Source organism: Somniosus microcephalus, chromosome 10, assembly GCF_052327205.1.
Source record: "Somniosus microcephalus isolate GS21.2 chromosome 10, FLI_Smic_1.0, whole genome shotgun sequence".
Classification (NCBI taxonomy): domain Eukaryota; kingdom Metazoa; phylum Chordata; class Chondrichthyes; order Squaliformes; family Somniosidae; genus Somniosus; species Somniosus microcephalus.
The window spans coordinates 118,474,462-118,496,701 of NC_140996.1; the positions used below are offsets into that span (position 1 = coordinate 118,474,462).

General features: G+C 47.7%; 1 protein-coding gene across 1 annotated transcript in view; it reads left to right on the plus strand.

The window, feature by feature from the left end:
* The window catches only part of maml2 (mastermind like transcriptional coactivator 2), a 517,584-nt gene extending 513,863 nt beyond the window's left edge, over window positions 1–3,721 (plus strand). The window contains exon 5 of the mRNA XM_085998741.1: window positions 372–3,721. Within this exon, the coding sequence (XP_085854867.1) occupies window positions 372–1,405 (1,034 nt within the window). The 3' untranslated portion in view covers window positions 1,406–3,721. The remainder of the gene's footprint in view (window positions 1–371) is intronic.
* Window positions 3,722–22,240: the final 18,519 nt, after the last annotated feature.

Sequence of the window (22,240 nt, forward strand, 5' to 3'; positions counted from 1 at the left end):
AATGTACAGCATGCAGCTGTGAGATGAGAGATAACATTGCCTCTTCCCCTCACTTGAAATCCTGGTCATTGGCTGCATGTAATTACATTGATTTGTGTGCCCTTTGCAATGAATTTAAATCCATTATGATCACTCCTACTCTACCCCGCCCCCCCCAACCAACCTCCAAATCCTGGATCCATCTTGCTGACAGATTTCATTACCCATTATCATTAGTAAAATTTGAATTATGAAAGGCCTTACTGATGACTTTTCATTCGTAGCAATTAATCTATTTTCTGTATTTATGCCACTATATTACTGTATATGGTATGTTATTCTATATCAGAGTGTGTATTATGGAAATTAATTACTTTAATTTAATCTTACAGGTGCTGCAGCTGCAATGGGATTGAACGCCTCTCAGCCTCTGTCAAACCCTGCTCCTAATCACCGTGTGATGCCTCCAAGCTCTAGCCTTTTGCAGGTGAATCCACCAAGCAGCCAAGGACCTAGAATGCCTCCTATATCAGGAACTCAAAGTGACAGAACCATAGGAATATATGGAAGTGTCCCCGCTTCCCAGCAGGGAGCATATACTGTTTCTTCTAGTGTTAATCAACTGCAGCATCACACAAGCCAAAGTCAAATGGGAATAACCCAGAACAACATAATGATGCCAAGGCAGCCAACATTAGGTCAAGGGACCACAATGTCAGGGTTTGGCACTGGGTCTGTTGGGAGTTCTGCCATTTCTCAGCAGCAGATGAGACCGGTTTTGAACCACATAAACACCAGTATGTCTGCACAGAGACTTACAAATATGATGACCAATTCCAGTATGGCGGCGCAGAACTGGACACCCCAGGGGGTGCAGGTAACTCCAAAACAGACACAAATGGGACCTAATGTAAGATTCTCTAATAACCCTCCTTTCCCAAATCAGTCTGTGCAACCTAATATGTCCAATCAACATTTTGCTCAGCGAGGCATGGCACCACCAAACCAGATAGCTCCAGGCGTTCAGATGCGACCTTTGACCCAAATGAACCAAGCTATGAGTGGACAGACAATAGGCTCACTGAGTGGGCCATCTCCTCGAGCTAATCAGCCAAGACCACAACCACAAGCTATGTCTGTAATGAGCCAGTCAGCCGCAAGCATGGCTGTAATGAGCCAGGCACCTTCAGTGCAAACATTGCCCACAACCAATTTTCCTTCCACCAACCAGACCCCTAGAGGTTACCAGGGAACAAATCACAACAGTGACTTGGCATTTGACTTTCTCAGCCAACAAGGCGACAATGCACTGTCTGGACTCAGCAGTGACTCTGATTTCCTTGACTCATTGATAAAAAATAGCACTGGCAATGATGACTGGATGAAAGACTTAAATCTTGATGAAATTTTGGGGCAGCATTCATGAAAAAGCCTGAGGATTGGTAAATATTATCCATCTGTTGGAGAAGTACTGATGGACAGAATTTATCTGTGCCTATAGCCAGCTGGCAAAGAGCCCCACAGCAAATCGCAGGTGTGCACAGTTGTGCCCGATTCGATACATGTTGCCGAATGGATTACCAGTGTAAAAACGTACCAGTACGCCCTACCCCCCAAGTGTATATTACTGGGCTCAAAATGCATAGATTTTATGTGCTTAGTAAAAAGAAGTTTTGTAAAATATGTTTTTTACTGAAAATCATATTCTCTGTAAGAAGATTATATTTATACTTTTTTTCTGAAAAAAATTCTGTGAATCATTGTAGTGAAACATTTTTACTTACAAAAATTAAATTGTACATGTTTGTTTTGTGTTATAGTTTTAAATTGACTTACATGTTAGATCAGCAGTCTACTTATTACCAGTTTCAAATGCATACAGTAGTTTGCTTAAGTGTTTTACAGTATAGTTATTGTTTTATAAACGACCTGTTCTGGTTTCATTGATTTTGTTACAGTCCCAACAGAGTATTTTATCTTCACTTACATCACATTTATCCATTGTGAGCTTCTGTGGCCAAACTTCCTAAAACTATTTGTTTTAATGATAAACTTCATTATCATTAAGCCGCTTCAACCTATTTGTGAGTGCAACAATAGGCATGGGATTTCAGTGTCACTGTGTTTCCACTTTATCATGAAGAAAGGTTGTGTTTGTCAACTATGAATGTTTATAAGCCTCTACACTTCCAGGTACAAATCTGGAGAGAAGGTGACATTCCAGCCTGCCTGCTACATATTGTTTGAGCTTCCTCAGTTTTCAGCTTGGCTTTGTGGTGGAGCAGCCCATCTGGGAAACGCAACTTCCTTAAGATTTTCATTTCAGCAATCATACTTCCAAAGAGCCAATCCATGGAGCACTATCATTGCTCATTTTGCAGAGTGGTTCCCAGTTTGAAGGTTTATTGTGGAAGTGAGACACTTTAAAAAGCGGGTAAGAGAAAATGGTTATAAGTTGCTCAAATAGTTTTGTGGATTTGTGGCAGTACAAAGTGTATTTTTCTAACTTAATGGTGACACCCTTAACCCCTGATAAAGTATTGCTAATGGCACTAGTGCACATATTCATCTGATCCCAAGCTCTTATTAAAATATGTTTCAATTCAACTGCCGTATCATTGTTTTGTGATTTTCAAAGACAATATAATAGTACATTAACACAACTTCCCATTTCCAACCAATAATTTAGCCATAGTTCATGAGAAATTTTTGAGTGTGTAAAACAAAGTGGTGCTATAACAGCAGATTGAAATGTCCTTCACAATAAGAGGTGCAGTGACCGGAAGGTTGATTGAAAAGATTACTGTTGTGCAGAAGTTAACCTAGGATTATAAATTAAATCAGTTCCAGTAAAATTAGCCTCAATTGGCCATGTTTTATGCCCAAAGGTTGCAGAGGTATAGAGAATTCAAATTGTGTTCTCTGATTGAGGTTAGGCTACAATCTTAGACCTTGTAAAATATGTCTGATACTGATGCTCACCTTGGGCAATGCTGGCTTATCACCAGATACAGGGTGGAAACACGTGCCATTCTCTACCACAACTTAACATCAACAGTAAGAAATGACAGCACTGTACTTTTGAATGTGTTAAGAAAAAGCTTATCCACTCAATGTCAGTTTAATATTGTTGATAACACCAAACATATGAACATATTGACATGTGGGTCAGAAACAAAGCACTAGCATTGTCATTTTAATTCTGCATTTTTTGGTGCTGAGATTTGGACTAATAGATTAAATAAAACCATAGAGACTGAATTAGCTGGGGCCTGAGCACTTCATTTTTAGGGCAGATCTGAAAACTAATGGCGTTATCTAATCATCTTTTGTTATTGGGTCATTTCGTATCTGTTGTAAGTTATTAGAGTCAAGCACACTTGTTTTGAGTTCAGGTTAAACCCGTGCAACCAATATGTTTTTTTAATTTTCAGCTAGGTGGCTAATGATGTTGGAGTTTTTAGTTCATGCCACAAGATTGACTTGCAAACTGAAACAATCAATGAAAATAACAGAACCAAGTCTTTTAGATATGCAGACCATGAGAAATGGTACTTTTGTATAATAGATTTTGTAAAAGTTCTATTGAAACAATATTATTATACTGCATTTTGTATTTTATTGTAATACAGTATCTTTCTTGAAGTATTTCCAAATACACTACTGCAGATGCAACAAGCAACGTGTCATGAAACTGCTGTGATTTATTTTTCTTTGTAATTAAACTACAAGCTATTCTGATTACAGACCACATTCTGTGCATTTAATGAACTTTAGCTCTACCAATGGTACTGCAACTAAAAATTTTCAACAGCATCGTTCAAAAAAAATTGTGAAAGACTATGAGCCTCTAGGCTTGACCCTTCATCTGTGCTGAGTTATCTGGTCTCAGCCAGGGGAGTATTGAGTAGTGTCCTGTGGCTAAGGGCAGAGAAAATAAATCAGCCACAGTTCCTTTTCTTCACTACTATCTTGTAACTCTGGCTGGAAAGGGTATGTATAGACTCTAAACGGACCAGGCATGACTATGATACCTCCCATATCAATGGTGGTGACTTACACTGTGGAGTTCAGTTCCCACAGGCACCAGCAACTCTTCAGAACATCACTCAAGTGGCTATTCTTCATGTGCAAACCTAGATAGTGAGTTTCAGCAGGTTATGTCAACAGGTGCAGGGGGAAATTCACGTGGCCAACTTTCCCCTCCTTTACTCAGGAATATAGGGAAAGGAGTCGGCCATTTAGCCTCTCAAACCTGTTCTGTCATTTAATTAGATCATGGCTGATCTGTACCTATACTCCATTTACCCGCCTCTGCTCCATATCTCTTGATGCCCTTACCCAGCAAAAATCTATCACACAGGCTAATTATAGGTCCACTACCCATTTGAGATTCTGGTTAACACACCATTTGAGGTATTTATCCTTTGAACCATTGGGGGAAGCCCAATGCTCTCTTAACAGAAAAAATACTTGATTTTTTTCCCTTACAGTTCCAAATGAATTCAAGATCTGTCACTTTCCTCTGAGGAACCACGGAGAGAAGCACAGTCATTTCCCCCACAGGGAAGTGGGAATTATTGGAAGGAGAGTCATTCTTGGGGCACTCTGACTTAGAGATTCCTCCGTGGGCAACTGGAATTTGCACCCGAAATTGCACCTGAAGCTGCAGTCCTTTTGCTGATAGCGAATTACACTCAAGTGTCCTCCCAATCTTATTAGAATACGCCCGAACTTAAAGGTGGGCATAAATCAGCGTAAACAATCGTGACCCAAGGAAATGCCGAACCCACACCAGTATTATTTCTTCTATGAGTCTTAAAATTTAAGTTTCAACTGATTTAACCATTATTCATGCTCATATACAACAGGGGTTAAATTCGGGAGCACCCACATTTGGGTGCCACCCCACGCAGCAATATTTCCCTGCGCACAAATGTTGAGAGCCAAGGAGCCCCGAATATTGGGCCTCAGGCCGCGTCAAAATGAAGATGGCACTTTTTTTATTCGTTCATGGGATGTGGGCGTCGCTGGCACAGCTAGCATTTATTGCCCATCCCTAATTGCTCTTGAGAAGGTAGTGGTGAGCCGCCTTCTTGAATCGCTGCAGTCTGTGTGGTGAAGGTACTCCCACAGTGCCGTTAGGGAGGAAGTTCCAGGATTTTGACCCAGAGACGATGAAGGAACGGTGATCTATTTCTAAGTCAGGATGGTGTGTGACTTGGGAACTTGGAGGTGATGGTGTTTCCCTGCGCCTGCTACCTTGTCCTAGGCGATAGAGGTGCTGCCGAAGAAGCCTTGGCGAGTTGCTGCAGTGCATCTTGAAGATGCTGCAGAAGGAGATACTTGCTTAAGCTTGGGATTGGGGACTTGGAGGAGCAACCGGGGGATCAGGGCCTCGGAGTCAGCATTGGGGCTGTGGGGAGTGATCGAGGGGTCGGCATCGGGGCCGGGGGGTGTGATCGAGGGGTCGGCATCGGGGCCGGGGGGTGTGATCGAGGGGTCGGCATCGGGGCCGGGGGGTGTGATCGAGGGGTCGGCATCGGGGCCGGGGGGTGTGATCGAGGGGTCGGCATCGGGGCCGGGGGGAGTGATCGAGGGGTCGGCATCGAGGGCGGGGGGAGCGATCGAGGGGTCGGCATCGAGGGCGGGGGGAGCGATCGAGGGGTCGGCATCGAGGGCCGGGGGGAGCGATCGAGGGGTCGGCATCGAGGGCCGGGGGGAGCGATCGAGGGGTCGGCATCGGGGCCGGGGGGAGCGATCGAGGGGTCGGCATCGGGGCCGGGGGGAGCGATCGAGGGGTCGGCATCGGGGCCGGGGGGAGCGATCGAGGGGTCGGCATCGGGGCCGGGGGGAGCGATCGAGGGGTCGGCATCGGGGCCGGGGGGAGCGATCGAGGGGTCGGCATCGGGGCCGGGGGGAGCGATCGAGGGGTCGGCATCGGGGCCGGGGGGAGCGATCGAGGGGTCGGCATCGGGGCCGGGGGGAGCGATCGAGGGGTCGGCATCGGGGCCGGGGGGAGCGATCGAGGGGTCGGCATTGGGTCCGGGGGGAGCGATCGAGGGGTCGGCATCGGGGCCGCGGGAGCGATCGAGGGGTCGGCATCGGGGCCGGGGGGAGTGATCGAGGGGTCGGCATCGGGGCCTGGGGGAGTGATCGAGGGGTCGGCATCGGGGCCGGGGGGAGTGATCGAGGGGTCGGCATCGGGGCCGGGGGGAGTGATCGAGGGGTCGGCATCGGGGCCTGGGGGAGTGATCGAGGGGTCGGCATCGGGGCCGGGGGGAGTGATCGAGGGGTCGGCATCGGGGTCTGGGGGAGTGATCGAGGGGTCGGCATCGGGGCCTGGGGGGAGGGGTCGGCATCGGGGCCTGGGGGAGTGATCGAGGGGTCGGCATCGGGGCCGGGGGGAGTGATCGAGGGGTCGGCATCGGGGCCGGGGGGAGTGATCGAGGGGTCGGCATCGGGGCCGAGGGGAGTGATCGAGGGGTCGGCATCGGGGCCGGGGGGAGTGATCGAGGGGTCGGCATCGGGGCCGGGGGGAGTGATCGAGGGGTCGGCATCGGGGCCGGGGGGAGTGATCGAGGGGTCGGCTTCGGGGCCTGGGGAGTAGCAGCTGCTTGTGTCGGAGCCAGGGCCTGGAGATCAGGGCCAGGATTTTCATTGGGCCGTGGAGGCGTGCGGGGGGTTAAAATTGCGAAAACTGGCGGTCGGGACCCCCTCCACCCCACTGCCTGGTTCCCGACTCCGAGCAACTTTGACTCAGTCGTGTCTAATGGTCCCGACTCCGTCCCGCCTCCAACAGGCGCGATAGGTTGTTAAGGCCCTTAACAAGCACTAAATGGCCTCTATAATCCTAGTTTGAAAGGCCCTTGCGAATTTAACCCTTTTCCCACGTGAAACACACCTGGTGGGAAACACGATGGTGAAACCTGGCAGGAACACTACTGGATTGCTGACTATCAGCTGCAGGTCAACCATTAAAGAGGAGATTTGATCAGCCATCATTTGCAGGTGGCAAGACTTTGTAGTCTCAGCTCTGGGGGAACTTTTAGAAGGCATAACCACAGCTGTGGAAGTTTGGAGCCTGACACCCATTTCCAGTGTGACCTCCTGCGAGACCCCTCTCGCCACCCTCACCCAGCGCTTCCACAACTGTGGCATATACCAGAAGCATGGCAGCCATTTATTTCCTTCCCTTCTGGGCATTAGATGAGCTCGAGCACCAGCCGCGGCACCAGCAGAACCAGAAACAACAGCAGCAACAGGAACGGCAGGCTGCTGCTCACCCACCTGAAGCTGCACAGGCCAGAAGGGGTCAGCGCTTGGAAGCCCGTCGGTGCAGGATATACCCCCCAAACAGGGTCTACAGACACAGGGTCAGCTACCTCAACATGTCTGAGCAGCAGTGCCAAAGGCGGCTCCGACTTTCGCGAGAGGTAGTGAGTGACATCTGCACAATGCTGCAACAAAGTGAGAATGAAGGAGTGAGTGTAGAGATTCCATAGCATCGATACTTAGAAGGAGACAAAGATGGAGTGAGGTGGCAAGTGCCCTCCCTGTGTGTTGTCAGTTGTTTGCAAAGCATCAGAGTGATAGGGAGTGTGAGGGCTGCATAGTCGAATAGTTATGTGAATGTGACCATAGAAAGGGAATGGGTAAGGGTGCATGGATGTCAGTGTCAAGTGGGATGTGGAGGAAGAGATTGCTGAAGCTGAGTGCTGGTGAGGAAAGGCAATGGGGATCAGATTGAGGGTGATGGGAAAATCACACTCACTTTTCCAGTGCGGAGAAGGTCATGAAATCTCTTGCAGCACTGAATCCAAGTTCTGCGGGTGACTCCCAAGGAGTTGACCTCCTCAGTCACCTGCATCCACACTGCCTTGGTCTGCTTGGGAAGCCTCTTCCTCCCTGTAGAAAGGAAGAGCACCTCCCTGTTGGCTGCAGCACCATCTACTAAAGCCTGCAATGCCACCTCGTCAAAACGAGGAACTGATCTGGGTCTCCCGCTGCTCATGGTGCCTCCAGGTCCCACTCACTCCACAGTCAAAAAGCTTGGCAGTCTGCAGAAGAAGCAAGGCTTGCTGTAGACCTTAAATGCAGCAGCAATGATGATTTCATCGGAGGCAACTTTTAGTCAGGAGAAACTCATTTGCCAAGGGTTCCCGCACGTTGGAAATCAATTGGACAACTAAGTTAAAATTGCATCAATCTCCCACATCCATTTAGATTCATGTGGCTAACACGAAATGCGGATTACACGACACCAACCCGCACCTGAATGAAAATCCAGCCCCAGGGGTCTCAAGATCAGGAGCGGGCTGGTTTTCCCCTCAGGGCAAACCAATGTTGCAGCAGGGTCTTGAAGCAGGCATTAGACCCCTTATTTGCATATGCAAATGAAATCACGCCAACTTCAGGCATGGGTAAAGGATGCCTCTTGTTTGTCCTTACCCAATATGGAGGGTGGCGCACTTCAAGTTGGAAGTGTGCTCACATTTCCTGCCCTCCATTTTGGGGCCTTAGGAGGCCACATAGTGCCTGAAAAGCTACGCAGCCCAATTTAGCCCCAACAAGAATCTGCAATTGGGGAAGCTTTTCAGTTTTCAATGTGACGTATACTATGCCATGAAAATGTATTAAAAGAAACAGAAAAGAGAGCAGGTCTCTGAGGATATTTTTTTTTAAATGAAACAAAAATTCCAATGAAAAGACCAGAAAAATGACTTTGTTTCCTGCTGCACCTGAATATCCGGTTGAAATGTTAAGAGACCCCCGAAAAAGTGCAATTGGAGGATACTCGCATTTGAGAGTCGAATGCGTGGGCAGAGATTCGTTGCAACGGAGGGTTTGATGGACAGACGTAAAAAATTGAGGAAACGTAGGCGTATTGTAGTTACAGGTGTATCTAGGTGCAAATGTGAAGGAAACCCCAGGCTTCTATATCTTCCAGGACTCAATTTTAGAGCAGCATTTGTGGAGGTATGGGAGCTGACCTCTTGCATTCTTTTAGTAATGGATAGTGCATAATACACAGATCTAACTAGCAAATGGGAGGAAATAACCTTTTGAATGAAAAGAAGACTATTACTGTTAACCAAATCCTGTATATCAATATAAATTAGCTGAAAACAAATTGGTGCTGTCATTGAGAACAGCGTTATAACTTTTAAAAATCTGTTCTGACGATGTGGGCAATGCTGGCAAGGCTGCATTTATTGCACATCCTTAGTTGCTCTGAGAAGGCGGTAGTGGGTATTCTTGAATCACTACAGTCCTTAAAGCGATGGTGCTCCCACAATCACGGTGGGTAGGAAATTCTAAGATTTTAACCCAGGGACGATGAAGGAACAACAATATATATATAGAAGGGTTTTGACCTGAAACGTTAACTCTCTTTCTCTCTCCATGGATGTTGCCCGGCCTGCTGAGTTTTTCCAGCGTTTTCTGTTGTTATTTCGGATTTCCAGCATCCGCAGTATTTTGCTATCGTAACAATATATATTTGTCAGGATGGTGTGTGACTTGGAGATGATGGCCATCCCATGACATTGCTGCTTTTGTACTTCTTGATATGCTGATAGGGTTAGATGAATAGGGGTGAGAGGAGACTTGTGTGGAGCGTAAACACTGGTATAGACCAGTTGGGCCCAATGCGATCAGGGTCTAGGAGTCAGCTTTGGGGCTGGGGGTGAGTGATCGAGGGGGTGGCATCGGGGGTGGGGGAGTGCTGTAAATTTTATGTAATTCAGTAATAGTGGTCACAGGGGGGAGGTGTGCTGCCAAAGTAACCTTGGTGAGTTGCTGCAGTGCATCCTGTAGATCAGAAATACTGCAGCCACAGTGTACCAGTGGTAGTGCAAAAGGCTGCATAATACGTCCAGTGCCAGGGGTGCCCATCAAGCAAACTGCTCTGACCAGGATGGTGTCAGCTTCTAATGTTGTTGCAGCTATTCCTTTCAGTTGAGTTGCTGTTATTCCATCACACTCCAGCTGACCCTTGTAGATAGTGGAGATGTTTTGAGAGGTCAGGAAGCAGGCCACTCATTGCAGAGTACCCAGACTTGTAGCCAAAGTGTTAATGTGGCTGGTCCAGTTAAACTTCTGATTAGTGATGACCACTAAGATATTGATGGTGGGGGACTTGGCGATGGTGGTGCAGTTGAAGGTCAGGGGAGATGGTTGGGCTTTCTTCTGTTCAGAGTAATTTCCTGGCATTTACGTGACTGGAATATTACCTATCACTTGTCAGCCCAAGCCTGGATGTGGACAGGTCCAACTGTAGACCAGCTTGGGCTACTTCATTATCAGAAGAGTTGTGAATAGAGTTGAACTCTGTGGAATCGTCAGCAAACACCTTATGATGGAGTGATGGTCATCATTGAAGCAACTGAAGATGATTGGGTTGAGGAACTCTTGTAGTGGTGTCCTGGAGCAAGTGATGATATGGGCTGCAGCAACCATTTACTTTTGTGTTAGCTATGACTCCAGCTAGAGAGTTTTCCTTTTGATTTAGTTTTATTAGGGTTTCTTGGTGCCATTCTCAGTCAAATTGGGTGAGAAAATCTAGTCAAATTTTCATGGCTAAAATACTTTGGAGATACATATAGCACATGTGAATTGATCATTCATCCCTATCAACAACATGAAATACTCCACATTGTTTAGTTCTGAAGTGTTTCAAGAAGGGACCAGAAATGTAATTTTAAGGAAATACATAGAAGGTTCAACATTCGACCCAATCAATCTGTGGCAGTGCCTCGCGAGCAGATAGTCCCAATCACATTTACCCATCCTATTCCCATATTGTTTCATCCCCACTTCCTTCATCTACCCATCCAATATTATTTTAAATGTTGATAGAGAGTTTCTTCACCACCAACCCTGGAAGTGAATTACAGCCTCACAACAATTGAAGTTTCTCTTGCTCTCTTATATTTAATCTTGTATCTATGACCTCTCATTCTAGGTCCCACAATTACTGGTAACAGTCTGCTTCTATCTACCCTATCTCATCCTTTCAAAATTTTAAACACCTCTATCATTGCCCTAATGTGTATTGTAATGAAAAAAGATCACATTTTTCTACTCTTCGTATTTGTATTTCTATGTAACAGGCATCATCCCTGTGAATCTGCATTGTACCCTCTCTAAAGCATCAATATCCTTTGTATAGTTAAACCCAATACTACACAAAATATTCTAACTGAAGTCTTATTAAGGTTTTATATAAGCTCATCGTTACCTCTTGGCTTTTATAGTCTATGCATCTTGATAAAACATAGGATTCTGTCGGCTTTTTATTTTACAGCCTTATCAACCTGAGGTGCTGGTTTTAATGACCTGTGAATCTGTATCCACAGCACCGAGCTTACTTCCATTCAGAATATAAGTACTGCTGTTTCTTTTTACCAAAGTGCTTCATCTCACACTGACATTGAATTCTATCTGTCAATTTTTAGCCCGTTCTCCCATCTTATCAATGTCCCTTTGCAGTTTCCATTGATCTTCTAAAGAATTAACTATACATAGAAACATAGAAGATAGGAGCAGGAGTAGGCCATTCGGCCCCTCGAGCCTGCTCCGCCATTCAATGAGATCATGGCTGATCATCCAAATTCGGTACCCTGTCCCTGCCTTCTCCCCATACCCCTTGATCCCTTTGGCCTTAAGAAACTCCTTCTTGAATATAGTTAATGAATTGGCCTCCACTGCCTTCTGTGGTAGAGAATTCCACAGGTTCACCACTCTCTGGGTGAAGAAATTCCTCCTCATCTCTGTCCTAAATGGCTTACCCCTTATCCTTAGACTGTGACCCCTGGTTCTGGACTCCCCAACCATCAGGAACATCCTTCCTGCATTTAGTCTGTCTAGTCCTGTTAGAATTTTATAAGTTTCAATGAGATCCCCTCTCATTCTTCTAAACCCCAGCGAGTATAAGCCCAATCGACCCAATCTCTCCTCATACGTCATTCCTGCCATCCCAGGTATCAGTCTGGTGAATCTTCGCTGCACTCCCTCCATAGCAAGAACATCCTTCCTCAGATAAGGCGACCAAAACTGCACACAATACTCAAGGTGTGGTCTCACCAAGGCCCTGTACAACTGCAGCAAGACATCCTTGTTCCTGTACTCAAACCCTCTCGCTACGAAGGCCAACACACCATTTGCCTTCTTAACCGCCTGCTGCACCTGCATGCTTACCTTCAGTGACTGGTGCACAAGGACACCCAGGTCTCGTTGCACTTCCCCTTTTCCCAATCTATTGCTGTTCAGATAATAATCTGCCTTCCTGTTTTTGACACCAAAGTGGGTAACCTCGCATTTATCCACATTATACTGCATCTGCCATGCTTCTGCCCAATCACCCAACCTGTCCAAATCATACTGAAGTTACTCGGCATCCTCCTCACAGCACATACACCCACCCAGCTTTGTGTCGTCTGCAAACTTGGAGATATTACAACTATACCTTCTAGTTTATAAATTTCAACACCTAATTCAATACCTCTTTAATTTTCTCCAGTAATTTCCTATGTGATGCCTTGGTAAAGGTTTCCCTAAAGTCCATGTTCACTACATCCACTGCATTTCCTCCAACTATCACGACTATTCAATTTTTATAGAATTTTATGAGGATTGTCGAGCACGAGTATCCCTTTCAAAATCCAAGCTGGCTACCTCTTAACTATTTTCTCTGTATCTGGATACAGGATAATTCCATCCTTAAAGAGTCTAAGATAACTGGCCTGTAATTACTTGGATTAGCTCTGTCTCTCTTTTTAATAATGGGTATTACATTGACCACTCTCCAATCCTCCCATTAATTCACACTCAAAACAGCCCTAAAATATATTTTTTAGGACTCGCAATTTCCTCCCTGAGCTCCCTCGGGATCCCAGGATGCATCGCATCAGGCCCTGGCGCTTTGTCTTCCCATAGTCTAATTAACAACTGTAAGAAGTAACATTTGTCCGCCCCAGTCCAACTCCGGCATCTCCACACCATAATTAACAACTAGTATTTTGAGTATCAATCATCTCACACTGTATGTAGTGAGCATGGACTTTAGGAAAACTCTTGATAACCACTTCAGGATTCACCTCCTCTCTGACAGTCTTCTCTTTAATAAAGACTGGTGCAAATACTTATTAAATGTTTCCACCATTTTTAATCATCATCTACAAATTGATTATCCTCTCCTCTCACACTTTTAACAATGCTCTTCTTCCTAATAGACTTGTAAAATACTCTACTGTACCTTTGATATATTTTCCCTCACACTCCCTCTTAGCTTTGCTTATCCTACTCTTAAACCTCTTCTTATTTTCTCATATTCTCCTTTAGAATCATAGAAATTTATGCATTCAGCCCATCGTGTCTGTGCCGGCTGAAAAAGAGCGATCCAGCCTAATCCCGCGTTCCAGCTCTTGGTCCGTAGCCCTGTAGGTTACGGCACTTCAAGTGCATATCCAAGTACTTTTTAAATGCGGTGAGGGTTTCTGCCTCTACCACCCTTTCAGGCAGTGAGTTCCAGACCCCCACAACCCTCTGGGTGAAAAAAAGTTCTTCTCCTTCTACCAATTACTTTAAATCTATGATCTCTGGTTATTGACCTTTTAGCTGAGGGAAATAGGTCCTTTCTATTCATTCTATCTAGGCCCCTCATAATTTTATACACCTCAATTAAGTCTCCCCTCAGCTTCTTCTGTTACAAAGAAAACAACACCAGCTTATCTAATATTTCCTCATAGCTAAAATTATCCAGACTTTAGTTTTTTGATTATTATTCTTGTAGGCTCTTTTCAATTTTACTTGGTTTCTAACCTCTTTATTTAGCCATAGAATCCTGAACTATTACTGTAGTAGTTTCCTTTTTTAATGAAATATACTTATTCTATACCTTTAGAATCTCTTTCTTAAAAACATCCCACTGTGCTGTACAGTTCTGTGCTAATTTCTCTTTCCATCTCACCTCAGCTGTCTCACTCCTTATCATTCTAAAATCCACCCTCATCCAAATGGTGGTCTAACTTTTCTACTGACTTTCTCCTTTCTAGTTGTATCTTAAGCTTTAGCATATTGTGGTCACTACTCCCACATTTAGCTATCCAATATTATTCATTACATAACCAGCTCTAGTAATGGAGTGTACAGTTTAATATCTGTGGCTAGAATCCTCCTATGTGCATTAGTGTTGTTGCATGCTTACCACTTGTAATGGCATGTTTCTTTTTCAGTGGTAATCAGTGTAATTACCGTCAGTCTGCATTTTCTACTTTAAATTAAACAATGATAATGATGATAGATTAGTGCACAGTGACTAAAACATCAATTAAGCACGCTAATAGGGAGTGATTCTGACTAAACTAAGCTAACTAGTCACTTTCAACATTAAATATCCACATACTCCATTAGTGCTATAAGCCACAGTTGAAGTAGATTTTAAATACTGCTAACCCACTCTCATTCCTTTAGCCATGTAATTGACTTCATCGGTGTCTCAAATAAGTGGAATGTTTGCAGATGTTGGGCGGAGACTGGACAATGAAAGATTTTTCTTTCCCTAGAATTTACAAGCCAACAGCTAACTACTTGTCATTGACAAAACAGCAGCATTGGTGTTTTTTTTGCCACAGCAGAGAGGTGCTTATTAATCTGTTGGTTGTTAAACCCTGAGCTGGAATCACCCTTTTTGAGAGGAACTTTTATCTGTAGCTGTGATGGTAACACCAGTCCATGAATTTTCACAACAGAAGCTCCTACCAGGCAACAGGGAGGGTTTATATTTGCATGATGCAGTCTACCATGTCAAACTTTACCCGGGAGGTCATAGGGATACTGCTAATGAGAGACTCCAGCTCACTGTTGATAGAAGTAGTGATCATTTGGCTTATATATGACCTTGAAATTGATGAATATGTACAGATTGCCGGGACATCTTTCGAAGAGGAGGGGAGAAAACAGATGGAAAGAGAAGAAAAGATATTGTTTGGGAAGCCGTTCTCCCAGTGGTTCAGTGGACAAAGGGCGCCACATTGTGTCAAGCTGAGCCACACACAACAGAAAGGTCTCCGGTTCAATCTCTAATCAGTGTTGACATCTCATCTCAGGCTGGGTATCAGTAGGAGTTCCACAATTGGCTTCAGTGTCCCCCATGAAAAATCATTTTGTGTTCCTGCTCTTGATTGCTACTGAGATCTAGGACAAGCCCAATGTCTATTCTGAGTCCTGGTGAGTCATATTTTATTTGTTTAATTCCTGTCAATAAGTGATGAGCAATATCATTTTCAAGGATCAAAGCTGATCAAAATTATTCCATTTAAGGAGGAGAAACAAGAAACTATTGACATACTTATACTTTCAAAATTATACGGTACACGTGACTCAGAGGGTAAATGTACTAAGGCCTAGAAATTGGGTATAGCCCCGCTTGAGGCGTTAGAACTGGCACTGTGCAAAGTTTATAGCCAGACGCAACTTATCGCTGCCTGGCGCGATATTGGGTTGCATCGCCCCCAAAGGTGATTGAGGCGTGAATTCAGATGTTGCACGGGACTCCTAAGGCACTAAACTTCCGGCGCAACCCAATATCGGCGCGGACAGGCACAGCGCAGGTGCTCTCAATTACCGATAACCACGAGACTTCCAGGCGCCAGCCGGCTCTTAAAGGGTGGGTCAGTCAGCCTCAGCTTCCACAATCTGCGCCTTGTAGGCCTCAGAATCGGCGCAGGCCCTTCTCTGGCGCAAAAAACTTGGACCAGATGGAGAAGGTGAGACAGAAAGCAGAGCGCTTCAGCAATGAGGCTCTGGAGCAATTGGTGGCCGCAGTGGAGCGCCGTCGAGATGTTCTGTATCCAGACAATGGCAGGAGGCCGAATCAAAAGGAATACCGCCGAGCTTGGAGGGATGTTTCTCAGAGGGTCAACTCCAGCAGCATGGTGACCAGGAGCCCTGTACAGTGCAGGAAGAAAATCAACGACCTCACTCGGGTCGTGAGGGTGAGTGGTGTTTATGCAAACTTCTGATTCCCTCCATCTGCACCTGACTTTATGGCTACAGGGTGCGCGATGCCCCAATGGCCATGTGTCAGCAAGCACCCATGGCCCTTTCTGGGCACACACATGCACATTTGACTCAGGGCATCATGTAAGGGCTCTTCCACCATGGGGGGCATAAGATGATCACTCAGGGCATCATGTAAGGGCTCTTCCACCATGGGGGGCATGAGATGATCACTCAGGGCATCATGTAAGGGCTCTTCCACCATGGGGGGCATGAGATGATCACTCAGGGCATCATGTAAGGGCTCTTCCACCATGGGGGGCATGAGATGGTCACTCAGGGCATCATGTAAGGGCTCTTCCACCATGGGGGGCATGAGATGATCACTCAGGGCATCATGTAACATAACTTCCCCTTCTTTCCCCTGCAGTCCAAGCTGGCGAAGATTCGCAAAGACCAGCTTCGAACCGGTAGAGGACCTCCACAAGTGGTCACTCTCACGGATCTCAAGGAGAGAGTGCACCAGATTCTTGGAGGACGTCTGAGTGGTCCTGTTACCACTGCAGCTGCCGACCCCATTGTCGACAGCAATGGTAAGGTTCTCACCTTTTTCAGCTGTCTCCTTCCACTTGGTCCCCCCGCCAGCATGCTTTCTCACTGTGGAGCCATGTCATAGCCTTGCCGCAATCTGGCATGCCTTGCTGCCAACCTGTCCTTTTGCTAAAGCCACTCTTCCACCTCCCTGCTTTCAGATGCTGCATCACCAGCTCGGTATCCGGGCCCTGAAGCTGCCAGTGCCAGTGCCTCCGGAGGCGAGGATCACGAGGAAGCCGGACCATCCGTTCCAGCCTCAGGGGAGCCTACACATCTGCAGACTGGGGATAGTAGTTCCCTGGAGGGGAGGGGGGGGCTCTGATGAAGAGCCAGTTGCCGGAACAAGCGGCCTGCAGCAACACGAGGGGCGTAGGCAAGTTCGGGCACCGGCTCCCCGCAGGGCAAGGCAGGGAACGATGACTGCTGCACAGAGTGCAGAGGCGGTGCGTAGCCTGGCTGAAATGAGCACCCAGGCCCGGCTCAGGTACACTGAGCTTATGGCTGCAGTGGGGAGGATGCCTCAGTCGATAGAAACACGGGCAAAGAGTGTGCTGGACTTTGGGGCAGCAATGGAGAGGACTGTCCAGGGCTTCGGGGCAGCAATGGAGAGGACTGTCCAGGGCTTCGGGGCAGCAATGGAGAGGAGTGTCCAGGGCTTCGAGGCCGCTATGGAAAGGACTGTTCAGAGCTTCGGACAATCCCTGGAAAGGTCTGTCCAGGGCTTGTCCGAGGCAGTGGAATGGACTGCTCCAGCCTTGTCCGAAGCAATGGAAAGAACTGTCCAGGGCTTCTCCGAAGCACTGGCACCTGCCACACAGGTCCTCACTGCTGCCACGCAGTCACTTGCAGGCCTCGTCCACACCCAGATTGAGGCTACGTGAACTCTCACTGCTGCCACCCTATCTGCATCAGCTAGGATCACCCCGGGCCCTTCCAGTACCACACGAGGCTAGGAAGCAGTGGAGCAGTCGATTGTGGCGGATGAGCCGAACCGGTCCCCTCAAAGAGCCAGTGTGTCGTCCGACCATGGTGCAGGTGTCCTCTCTCGGCAGATGACCATTGCTCATGCCACCGCTGGAACGTCTGCAGTGCAGCTGCCACCACCTGCAGTGCACACTGCTTCCAGCCATGCCCAGATCAAGCAGCCAGCCTCCGCACCCTCCAAGCCCAGAGGTCGTCCAGCCCGTCCCTCAGGGGCTTCTGTGCTTCCAGACGGCAGGCGTCCCCCAGCCTTGACGCCGCCACTGAGGTTCAATTACGTAGGAGCAGCAGGTAGGGAAGGGGCCGACCTTGAAAGAGAAGTCGGTCTCCATCAAGGGGCCAGCAGTAGAGGGAGTTGCTGAGACGTTTCTTTCTCCAAATTCAAGGACGCCCTCACCTGTTGTGATTGTTTGTGATGGTTTGTTTAGTTTTGCGGCTTTGCCAGAGAGTTAACTGTTATTTTGTTAGTTATGGTTTCTGTTGACATGACGTTGTTATGCTGGAAGGAAGCACTTTTTTGACAATAAAGAATTTTTTTTATTTACAATGGTACTCGTAACTATTTACACTCATGATGGCCTTCATAGGCTTTGTACGATCCGAAGTGCGCAGGACGAATGACACCCATCATTCCGTCAGAGGGGCCTAGAACCGAGTCCTTATGAGCCTCTGACGGACGGCCCTTCCAGTTTCAGGAGCCCTCCCATCCTCCTCCTCCTCCTCCTCCTCCTCCTCGTCCGCCTGCTCTTCCTCCTCCTCCTTGTCCGCCTGCTCTGCTGGACCTTGAGGGTCGGCTGGCATTGGCTGGACTCGTCGAATGGCCAAGTTGTGGAGCATGCAGCAGACGATGACGATGCGACCCACTTGCTCCGGCGAGTACTGCAGGGCTCCCCCCGAATGGTCTAGACAGCGGAAACGCTGTTTGAGCACACCAATAGTGTGCTCCACAATGTTCCTGGCCGCCTGATGGCTGCTGTTGTAAAGCTCTTCTGCCGGGGTGGCGGGCAAACGGAGTGGGGTCATGAGCCATGGGCAGAGAGGATAGCCCTTGTCGCCAAGAAGCCAGCCTCGTGGATGAACCGGGCCCTCAAAAAGGTCAGAAACTGAGGTCTGCCGCAGGATGAACGCATCGTGGCTGCTCCCAGGGAATTGTGCGTTGACTGCCATGATCATCTGGCGGTGGTCACAGACCAGCTGGACATTGAGGGAGTGGAACCCCTTGCGGTTGCGGAACTCCTCAGGATTGTGTAATGGCGCCCGCAAAGCCACGTGTATGCAATCAATGGCCCCCTGCACCATGGGGAAGTCCGCAATATCAGCGAATCCCTGCGCACGCTCCGCCTGCTTCTCCAGGGTCACAGGGAAGGTGATTAATTGACGCCTCCTTCTATAGAGGGCAGCTGTCACTTGCCGGATGCAACAATGCACTGCAAATTGAGATATATTCGCGATGTCCCCAGTGGCTGACTGAAAGGATCCGCTGGCGTAAAAGTTCAGGGCAACAGTCACTTTGACGGCCACCGACAGAGAGGTCCTGCACCGTAGACGCGGCTGCAGATCTTCAGCAAGCAGCTGGCACAGCTCAGTCACAACTTCCTTACCGAATCTGAGCCTTCGCAGACACTGCTCCTCCGACATGGTAAGGTATGACACCTGCTGCCTGAAAACCCTCGCAGCGTATCGTCGGATTGGGAGACCTCCATTGCCCCTCCTCCTTCTGGCCAATCCCGGCCCTCTCTCCCGCCGTCTCTGTGCCCCTTCCAAGTGTCCGGCCATGAGGACGTTCCCCTCCAAAGCAGCTCCCATTGCTATACCAGACGGGCAACACGCAGTAATGTCTAGTGCTCCAACTGCTCCGGACAGGGCTGCAGGTCCCAAGTCTCCGAAGGCTAAATCCGAAAAAGACTGTGCAACAGTAGTTCACCAACTCTCTCCAGCAATGCTCAGAATGAACAGGCCAAGTGGCTGCAGCTTTTATACTAGAGCTGTCCCCTTTAAATAGTGCCCCCCGACTCCGAGAAGGGCCTGGGAACGTTCCATCCAACTGTCACTAATGGCGCCAGGTGGAAAGGTTCCGGGTGCCACCGAATATCCGGTCAGGGGCGCCAAAAAGGCGTTGCACACTGAAATGACGTCATGATCTGCCTGCGCACGCGGGCGCGCGCTAAGAGTTAGCGCAGGTGCTAAATGGATACTCAATATGGGAGGTGTCGCTATCTTCATTGCGCCCGCCCGAACATTGGGTAACGCCCCAATTCTCGGGCTCTTTAGGCGCTAATCGCTGGCGCAAACAACCGAATTTCTAGGCCTTAGTGTTTTAGCCCCCTGCTCACAAGGTTCTAGGAATCAAATTTAGAATTGACACATTTCTTTTTACTGCTTCTCCCCCAACCCTCTCCTGTGATGCACTGTGAGCATCTTATTTTTATGGGAGTTGACTCATATTACCCTATACCTAGTTGTAGAATAGTTGGATCTGGGAGGATAATAATGAAACCCCCTTGTGTTCTGAACTGGATCTTCAGTTTCTTGCACGGCACTATCACACTCCCAATTGTTCACCTTGTCCATGAGACCCACCTTCAGCTCCCTTGACCCTATTCCCACTAAACTGCTGATCAGCCAACTTCCTTTCCTGGCTCCTATACTAGCTGACATGGTAATTGGTTCCCTCTCCTCTGGCACTGTCCCACTCTCCTCTGGCACTGTCCCACTCTCCTCTGGCACTGTCCCACTCTCCTCTGGCACTGTCCCACTCTCCTCTGGCACTGTCCCACTCTCCTCTGGCACTGTCCCACTCTCCTCTGGCACTGTCCCACTCTCCTCTGGCACTGTCCCACTCCCTTTTAAATCTACCATCTTTACCCACCTCCTCAAAAACCCTCCCTTGACCCCTCTGCCTTTGCAAACTACCGCCCCCATCTCCAACCTCTCTTCCGCTCCTTGAACGTGTTGTCCCCTCCCAAATCTATGCCCATCTTTACCACAATTCCATGTTTGAATTTCTCCAGTCAGGTTTATGCCCCTGCCACAGCACTGAAACTGCCCTTATCAAATTCACAAATTAGATTCTATGTGAGTGTGACCGTGATGCAGTATCGCTCCTCGTCCTTCTCAACCTGCAGCCTTTGACACGGTTGACCACGCCATCTTTCTCCAACGCCGCTCTTACGTTGTCCAGATGAATAGGATTGCACGCGCCTGGTTCTACTCTTACCTATCAAGTCGTAACCAGAGAATCTCCTGCAATGGCTTCTCTTCCCACCCCACGCCATTACCTTTAGAGTCTCCCATGGATCTATCCTTGGCTCCCTCCTATTTCAAACATTCCGGTCCAGTCTGCCTCGGTTTCATCCCTGGCCACTGCCTCCAGCTGAACCACACTTTTCGTAACCTCAGCGTCAGTTTTGATCCTAAGCTGAGCTTTGGACCCCATATCCTCTCCATCACAAAGACCACCTACTTCCACCTCAGTAACATTGCCTGTCTGCCTCAGCCCATCTGCTGCTGAAACCCTCATCCAGGCTTTTATTACCTCCAGATTCAAATATTCCAATGTTTTCTTGGCCGGCCTCCCCTCTTTCACCCTCCATAAACTTGAGTTCATCCAAAACTCTGCTGCTCGTATTGTAACTCGCACCAAGTCCCATTCACCCATCACCCTTGTGCTCATTGACCTAAATTGGGTCCCGGTCCAGTAACGCCTCGAATTTAAAATTCTAATTTTTGTGTTAAGTTCATCCACTGATTTGCAATACAGCAGACTCCTGGAGATCAGTGATCTGATTGAAGTCCATATCCATTTGCACTACCAGCCTGTCCAAGGTGAAAGAGTTGGTGGAGTCCAGAGCCTGCATGATCACAGTATGAGCATCCCTGAGAGATGTTATTACTGATGATAGACTCTTGCATGGGGGCTCAGCTGCAGTGGCCATTGAGGAGACCACATGCTCCATGGTAACTACAGAATGTTGAATTCATGCATGTGAACCCCACCTAAGTTGGTAGTGGACTCCACCATACTATCTGACATTTTTGGAAGAGTTCTGCAGGCAGTCCAATGCATTCAGCAATTGCTGGTGTACAGAAATCACCTTTCTTTTCATTGCTGGGTCAGTGAAGTCTGCATCACTGTCCTTTGCATCAGAGCTAGGACATGAGCTGGCCTTTTGGTTAGCTCTTTCCTGGGCCACCTGCAGCTGCTTCTGCTGACTGTGTATTCCCCAGTGCAGTCCTCTTGAACTCTCGATCTAAGTCACTTGGGATACCCATTTCTGTGCTGGTGCTTGGCAGGATAAGAGTGAGTGCAGGTGCATTATCTTCAGCATCATCTCCATCAGTCTGTCTGGTAGTAGCAACTAAGTCATCTGACCAGTGGCGGCTGGTGCCCTTTTAACAGGTGAGGCACATGCTATACATGCCGAATCACAGCAGCTTGTTACCATGGCAATGGACCTTTGCGCATGCGCAATCAACTACAACTTTACAACATTCAAAAAAATCTGTTGTAATCTAACCTGTTGGAATTATTTTCTCATTCTTTGAACCTTATGATGTCGCATTGAAAAGGCAGCACGTCAGAATCCCAAATAATTCAGCCAAATCACTGAGGGATTTGGTGTTTGATCTTGGTTCTCAGGTGATTTTCAACGGAATCTTTCTGTTCTTAAACAGAACCATATAA